Genomic DNA, 8466 nt, shown 5'->3' with positions numbered 1-8466 from the left:
AAATAAATTAAACAACTTCCATATTGAATCTGCTGCATTAGTTCAAGTCTCTTTACACGCCTCACATTTATCAGACTGTTTCTTTTTTAATTATTTATTATAATAAGTTCAGTGTCAAAGAGGTTAATTATTATTAATTCATTTTCAACAGTTAACGACATTAATCTCCATGCAGTGAATTCTTAAGAGTAATATTAAACTATGACAGTAAAGTATGTGTTTGACCAATTAATTTATCATTTTTTAAGTTCAAAACAATCTTTCTGGGGCAGAGTTACAGTTTTTATATAATTCCTAATGTATTTATTCTCAGTAAGGTCAACTTCTCCAAGGAATAACTACTAAATACACATTCAAGGCCTTTCAATTATATATATATAATTATATCTACCGATCAATATTATGTGTGTATATATATAATATTGATAGGACAGCTTGAGATAGACAGATACCTGCACGACAACGCTAATGAGTCCGTCTTAATTTGAGATTTTAACCTTATTTTTCTCTTTTGTTTTACATTATTTCAGTATAAAATCAACAGTTTCCTGTAGAAAGACTTAAGATTAGACCCATTTGTTCAATATTTGCCCAACATATCACTTATTAATACAACAATTATTGCCACTGGCCTTTAATTCTGATAGTTTAGTGTCCCTGAATTAAATTCTCTTTATGTTTATAATTTAAAGATTCACTGGGAGGTGAATTTTTATACAACTAACCCCTTTAAATGACATTAAGGCTTAAAGTTGGAGAGGCTCTTTCAATGAAAAAAAAAAAGATTAATAAAAGCAGAATTAGTCTCAATGACAGGTTTATTATCGGTTATTTGGGTGTGAATTAAATAAGGCACATTCACATCATATTTAAACATTCAAACCTGAAATTAAAAATAGTGGTACAAAAATAACTAAGACTCAACTTTTTATTGGGTTCAACATCCTCTTCTGTTTAAATTAAACGCTGCGAGACACAAAGTGAAGAGCCGGTGGGTGTTTGAGAGCAGACGGTCACAGAGGTATAAAGTTTAAACCGAAGCTTCGCCCTCAATGAAACGTCTACAGAGAGTGAATAGGAACACGAGTGGCGTACAGTACTGCTGCTGTTAAATATACGATTAAATATCTTCTAATGTGTTTAAGGACCAAACTGGAGGTTTTTCTCATTAAATCACAGCTGACCAATTTCCAAAACCTGTTTTTAGATTAATTTGCAGGCAGAAAATCAACTTATAGAAGCTTACAACTCAAAATATGATGATTGTACGGAAGACCTGAAAGGCAAAAGTGTTTTTTAAACTTATAAGTTTCATATAGTTTTTTAATTAAAACTTAATAAAAATTATATTTTTTGTTTCTCATTTTACATTACATTTATTTTTCCTCAGTAGCATTTTTTAAAAATTGTTTAATCTGTGACAACAAGTGAAAAAAACATTTTGTCACAGAAAAAATAAAAAAACAGAAAAACGGTTTTTTTACTTGTTTTTCAGGGCTTCCATATAAACACAAAATCATGTGAAATAATAATTTTGCTAAACTTAAATACAATGAACTGTTATATTCTGCATTAAATTTAATCAAAACTTTCACACATAAAACTTAATCTGACAATAATTTATTCATTTAATCAGTTAATAAATCGTTTTGGTCAGAAATGTTCTCGGTTTTATTTAACACATGATTCTACTTAAAATCAATAATATGATTTAACCTCCAGTCTTTTAGTTTTATTACTTGTCAACTTGCAGTATTATTATTTTCTTTGCATTATAACGCTTTTAAGACCATGTCGCTGCTGGTGCGTTCAAGGACCGTTGGACATAGCAGTGACAACGGGCTGCAGAAAAACAAAAACACATTAATGTTTGTATCATTTTTACCATATACACTTTACATATAGTTTGGCAGTCAATGTTTGTTATCAGAGTGTTCCTGAATGCACCACAAAGGTCAGATGTGTGTGGTTTATCTTCTGTAACCTACAGGACACTCATGAATAAACGTATGATTTATTGGCTCCTCGACTCGATAACTAAACTCACAAAAACAATCTCTCTCTGCAAGTTGAGTGTCATAGAAATAAACTAAAATAAGTTGCAATTAACAGGTAAAACATTAAAAACCAGCTGTGTGATCCTTGAACCTGCTGTGTCTGTGGAGAAAACACATTCAGGAGAAGCTGAACCTCTCTGAACACACGACCGTCAACAAGGGTCATAAATAAAAGACTAAAAACATCAGTGGAGTAGTACGATGTTAAACGGGGAAACAACCAAACTGTAAATCAATCTTTAACAGTGAAAACAACAACTAGTATTCAAGTAAAACAAAAATAACACATATTGAAATGAACTCTGGTGCTGAGATCGGAGCTACAGTCTCGTGGCTTCAAACTAAACTAAAGCAACAACATTCATACAGTATGAAACTAAAGCGACGTCAGTATGCATCCCTTTTTCTTTTTGTGAAGGCGAGAAGAAGAAAGTGCTTCAACCTCAGGGGAGGAGGAGGAGGAGGAGGAGATACAGGAGACCTTGTCGGACCAGAGGAAGTCTGTTAATGTTACTGACAACATCTGAGCTGTTAAAGTCACAATGAAATGATATTTAAATGAATTTAAAGGTCACTTATATGAGATTTAAAACATTAATAAAGCAGCAAAATATCTGCTATGTTCACATACAGCCGAGTCACGAGCTGTATGTAGTTTTATTTAATGAAGTTACGATGATCTGTGAGGTTAAATTACTGGTTTTTCTATGGAGTCTGGTGCGGCTGGATGCTAAATGTCACATATAACATAACCTTTAATGACTAAAGATTCACAGGAAGATAAAATGATGGGATTAAAGAGATGTTTGACACAGAAAACTACAGTTTAGCATTTCATTGTGACTTTAAAGGGCCAGTACACCCACATTACAAACACATTTCTCACTTACGTGTCCAGGTTTCTGTTTGTGGGACTGATGAAACTCAATCAGCTGCTTCTCGATTAACTGACAATCAAACGTATTGTTAAATTAATTTCCACCACTGATAGAAACGGCAGCGTACCACAGCTGGTCAGGAGGAAGGTTTGATCCCAAAACTAAATCTACTGTTTATACCATGAGGAGTCTGTACGGAGGTCCTGAGAGGCAAGAGAGTAAAAAAAAGTCTGATATAAATTGTTTTCTCTTCTGTGTTTTACGACTTTCAAGGACATTTTTAATCTGTGAATAAAAAAACAGAGGTTTCAGCCTCTTGTGACAACAACAAAACACTACCTGACAAAAAGGACCACCAATAAAAAAAAAGTGACTTATTATCCTGACAGAACCTTTTCAGCAGTTTTACATAAAATAAATAATGAATTTAGAAAGATTACCTTTTTATTTTCACCTGTTCTGAACTCAGAGACACAAGAGACAAAACTATTTAGATCAGACTTGGAACAAATCTTATTTCTTATTTGCCTCTCAAGGCCTCCGTAGAAAGTAAGTAAATGGACTGTTTTGTAAGATGAGTGACCCTTTTAAACATTTACAGTTTCTGAGCGAAGCTGAAAGACGTTGGACGAGCAGCTGGTAGAGCTTCATCAGAGTCGCTGTGCTTTCTTTCTTTTTTCCTTTTGGCAAACATTTTGGTGTTCGTGTGTCACTGAGGGAAAGTTTCAGTGCTCCTCAGTAATCTCTCTGCACGCTGTCTGGTCGCCGCTGTCAGTCTGCGCTGCGGGAGGGAGGTCAGCGGGGGGGAGGTCAGCGGGGAGGGCGGGGCTGGAGCTGTCTTCAGTCTGGTTGTCAGACGACTGTAACTGTCCGTTCAGCGCGCTCTGGCTGTCGGGGTCGTGTGAAGCCGAGTACTCGGCGTTGTCGCTCAAAGGTGATGCACGAGGGCGAGGACGGTGGCGTGTCGCTCCCGGTGCTGCAGTCCTCAGTGGAGTGCGTCTCACTGGTGTCGTGGTCCGTGCTCTCAGCTGTTTTGTGTGCGACCTCTGTCTGATCACTCTCTCGCAGAGCGCGCTCGGCCGTGTACTCGGGCTCAGGCCGCTCCGGCATTTGCTCTCCAGAGTCCAGAGTGTGACAGCGACCCAGGGGCCGCTCTCTCAGTCGGGGCCCGGCGTCGAGGCTTGCTTGAAGGGGGCTGCTTGACCTCCACCGGTCTCACCCGCCGCAACCTCCTCCTGTCGGGATTCACCTGAAGACAAATCAAGATCACGTATGCAGACGTCTATTTACTACTACTACTACAATCCATCCAGTCGTTCTATAGTTGACAGATATTTCTGCGTGTGTACCTGGTTCTGGGTTGAACACCTGGGTGGAGGACCAGAGGAGCCTTTCTTTATCTGCTGAATCCTGAATCGAAGAACATCCAACAGTTAACACAAATACTGAAACAACATCTACGTTCTTATTTTTGGTCGTTGGAGATCATCACCTGCTGATGGACTGGGCCAGTTTCTGCCTCCTGCCGTTGGTGTGATCCTGCAGCCTCAGACGCTGCACGAACGAATGAGCTGCAGCGACAGAGAGGAGAACAAAACCGCTGATTAATCGATTAGTTCTAAATCTGTTTAAACAATCGATATCTTGGAGGCTGACGTCGTTACCCAGAGCTCCTTTGGGCACCGACAGGAGTTTGATTGGCTCGGCATCGGGAGAAAGTCCAGACGCTTTCTGCAGAGCTCTCAGGATCTCCGTGTTCTGCAGGAGAAAAGCTTTGTGTCACTGTTGAGCTTAGATATGCTGCCGAACTAATCTACATTACTCTGCAGAGACCCTGAAGCAGCAAAAACCTGAATGAAAATACATTAAAATCTCCTGAACATTCAAACTGAATAAATACAGTATGCTAACATTGTTTTGATTGTGTTTAATTAACAGTAGCACCACCTTTCCGCCCAGTTCGTAGGCGCAGTCCAGCGGCGTCCTCTGCCTCTTGTTCCTGAGGCCGGGCGAGGCTCCGCCCCTCAGCAGCAGCTCCACCAGCGCCTGGTGTCCGCCTCGCACCGCCTCGTGGAGCGCCGTGTTCCCCTGGAGGTTCACCACGTTCACCAACGCGTTGCTCTGCGAGGACGAAGAGCGAGACACTTCAGACTTCCTCTGAGAGCGACACGTTAAACTGCCGTCAGGTTAAAGTTAAAGGGGTCTGACCTGTAACAGGATGGTGGCGGTCTCCAGGTTCCCACAGAGACAGGTCTGTATCAGAGGTGTGTTGCCATAGTGATCCTTCTTGTTCAGTTTGGCGTTGCACTCGAGCAGAAACCTCACCACCTAAACACACACAGGCTCTTCATCATGTGACCAACACAAAACAACTGTGTCTTAGTGGACTTTCTTTAAGCTTCCACCAGAAACTGTTCAGACTCCTGAAAGGTCCGATATGTCAGCATTTTATTCATTTCTGTGAAGAAAATGTAATTACATTGTAAAGTTTAGATTATTATTTAAGAACTGAACTTTGAAGAGCTGAACACAAACTGTACTGACAGAGCTTCAGTCTCTGATCAACGTTAGAAAACAACCAAAGAACTGATAAGAAAACTCTGAATCTGTCAAAAAAACAGTGTATTGAGCCCGAATGATTGTTACAAATACATAAAAGAGACAGCAGGATGAGATAAACTGCAGTGTGTTCATGGTGGTGAAGGAACATTGTGGCTCACTGATGTGTTTTCTAACAGTGGAGCTCTGATACACACCCAGTACCTGTTAGCAGATATTGTAGTCGCAGTATTTATATTCAGAGTTTTATAGGATTTGTTAACAGGAAGAAAAATACAGAATATCAGATGTCGCCCGGTTAGCTCAGTCGGTAGAGCTGGCGACCCATATACTGAGTTGGCCCGGGTTCGAATCCGACCTGCGGCCCTTTGCTGCGTGTCATCCTCTCTCTCTTTCCACCCACCTTTCCTGTCTCTCTACAGCTGTCTCTATAAAATAAAGCCAACAAAAGGCCAAAAAAATAACTTAAAAAAAGAAAGAATATCAGATGTAACTTCCTTCTTTTTGCCACAAGGTGGTGCCAGTAGACCTGAGCCTGAAGCAGACCTCCTCCCTGCAGAGAGACGTCCCTGCTGTGGCTGACCCACTTCTACGTAACGCACTCCTGTGAAGAAGTTATTTTTATCTCCAGTGTGACACAATCGTGTAACACAGCACAGACACCTCGAGCAGGAGATCTGCTGATTCTGTATCCACTGCAGGGAGATTTAGTGTTTGAATAACAGTAACAACTGCTCTTCCTTTAGTATCTTATCTCCATGTTTCAGGTCACTGGGCCTCGTGTTCTTATCTTTACTTTCTCTTACTAACTTTCGTGCGGTGGGATCGTACAAGTTAGATCCAGCAAACGCTCCTATCTTCAGATCTCTGTGTAAATCAACTGAGTAAAAAGGATGAATGTGTGTAACGGAGCACAAACACCCTGATCACACCATATCAGGCTGCACGGCCTGGCCTCCGTGGGAGGAGGTTCATCTATGGAAGTAGTACGGAAGAGTACGAAGAACAACTTTACGAGATCTCAGTGGAATTAAAAGACCGGCTAAAGTAAAGGAAGGAGAAAAATAATCAAGAAGAAAGAAAGTTTGAGGGGAAGTCACAAAGAGGAAAGAATAAGTGCAGAGGATGTTCCTCTGGACAGCAATCTGCACACACTTTAACCCCGTCAACAGCACATTCATATGAAGTTTGGCTCTACGATACAGTTCAAATTATAATTTAATAAATTAACTGTACAGTCTAACAAGAGGATGTCAATGTGTTAGGAAGTTTGATTTACATAGGAAACTTTCTGTATCGGTCTGATACTGGATCAGATACTAAAGTATAATTCACTTCACCATGAACCTGAATAATAATGATACAGGTTCCTGGGTTAGTGTCTCGGGTTTGTTACAGGTTGGTGGTCAATTAGACGCTCTCTGTTCTTTTTTTATAAATATAACAGTAACAGTTTAAAATAGGAAGAATTCATCTTATTTTACAGATAATTCATCCTCCCTTTATTAGGATATTAACAGAAGACGTAGAAATAGTTTTTGTTCAAATGCAGTTTTTCCAGGAGAATAATATTATTTCCAGGACATGTGTTCTTTGGTCTGGTGGTGTTTCCAGGTTTTCCAGGACGTTTGCGAGTGTGTAGCGACTGGTTTGTGCGTCTAACCTGGACGTGGCTGTTCTGGCAGGCCAGGTGGAGCGGCGTGGCGCTCTGGTTGGTGCGGGCGTTCACGTTGGCTCCGTGGCGGATCAGCAGGGCGGCCAGTGCGGCGTGGCCGTGCAGGGCGGCGACGTGGAGCGGCGTGAAACCGTCGACGTTACAGCTGTTCACGCCGAGCGCTCCGGCCTGCAGGACGGACAGCTGCAACACACACAGAGGAGGCGGGGTCAGAATCCGTTACCGTCTCCCAACAGCGAGCACGTCTGTCGGTTTCTGTCAGACCTTCTGAGTGGGAGCGCAGTTCGGACACTGACACAGCGGGTGGCACAGCAGAGCCTCGGACCGAAGCTCTCCTTCATCCTCCTCTTCCTCGTCCATCCACTCCAGCAGGTAACGCACCTGAACACACACACACAGACACACACGTTTTTACACTTATTTCATGTTCTTACGTTTGTATTTGTAGATCTTTTTCTGATTCTGCCTCCAGTGTTTTCTCACTGCCGACTGCTGAGACAGCTTCTCCTCAGTTTGTGTTTTTACTGTTTTATTGTTCAAAACTTCTTACTTTATATGTGTGTGTGTGGGGATTGATTGAAGACATAGATACTGTGATATTAAAAGGTAATAAATAAGTAGTCGGTTTAAACACACACACACGTTCCAAACTTTGTTCTAAATTAACTTCATAAAGCAACAAAACTAAAAGTCACAAGAACCTCCACTGCTCACTTTTTAATGTACAACTGTTTATCTGTGGGGACAGTAACTGTTTGAATGGTTTCATTATGACGGTTTCAGCTTAAAGGTTTATTTTTAGGACACTTGCACATTCAGTCAGTCTGCTCTTGTTCCTCTCTGTTTTATTACAGCAGCTGCACATAATATTCTTTACAAAAGCTTCCATTATGTAAAGTATGTTTATGTGTCTTCTCCATTACACCGAGGTCAGCCTCTGTGAAACCTATAAGTCCAGGATACTGACTGGACCAGGTCTGGATCGGTTATCCTGGATTCATTCATTCTGCTTTTGTGAAACAGGACGTTCAGATGGAGGAAATGTGACTGTTGTTTTGTTCTCACCATCTCCACATCACCGTCTGCCACAGCACGCAGCAGCTTCTCCACCTGTCAATCACACACACACACACAGTCAGTCACCATGGAAACAGCAGCTGATTGATCTACTACCACTGTGGATTATGAACTTTGAGTTGAGACATTTAGTTTCCCGCACTCACCTCTCTGTGTCGCACCCGTTCTCCCTCCGGTTTGGCCTCGGAGCCCAGAGAGGAGGTGCTGGAGACGGAGGAGC

At 41.3% G+C, this 8466-nt stretch overlaps 1 protein-coding gene across 1 annotated transcript in view; it reads right to left on the bottom strand.

The window, feature by feature from the left end:
• Positions 1–8466, bottom strand: part of ankrd27 (ankyrin repeat domain 27 (VPS9 domain)) — a gene marked incomplete in the record, with an annotated part of 18036 nt that overhangs the window by 307 nt on the left and 9263 nt on the right. Inside the window, 11 exon segments of the mRNA XM_035665736.1 lie at positions 3803–4126; positions 4128–4184; positions 4285–4345; positions 4428–4506; positions 4600–4693; positions 4883–5056; positions 5144–5263; positions 7158–7352; positions 7434–7550; positions 8235–8279; positions 8393–8466. Of these exon segments, the coding sequence (XP_035521629.1) occupies positions 3803–4126; positions 4128–4184; positions 4285–4345; positions 4428–4506; positions 4600–4693; positions 4883–5056; positions 5144–5263; positions 7158–7352; positions 7434–7550; positions 8235–8279; positions 8393–8466 (1340 nt within the window).

This window comes from Morone saxatilis, unplaced genomic scaffold, assembly GCF_004916995.1.
Source record: "Morone saxatilis isolate NCDOM2014 unplaced genomic scaffold, NCSU_SB_2.0 Contig2, whole genome shotgun sequence".
Classification (NCBI taxonomy): Eukaryota; Metazoa; Chordata; class Actinopteri; family Moronidae; genus Morone; species Morone saxatilis.
This window is presented reverse-complemented; position numbering and strand designations above follow the sequence as displayed.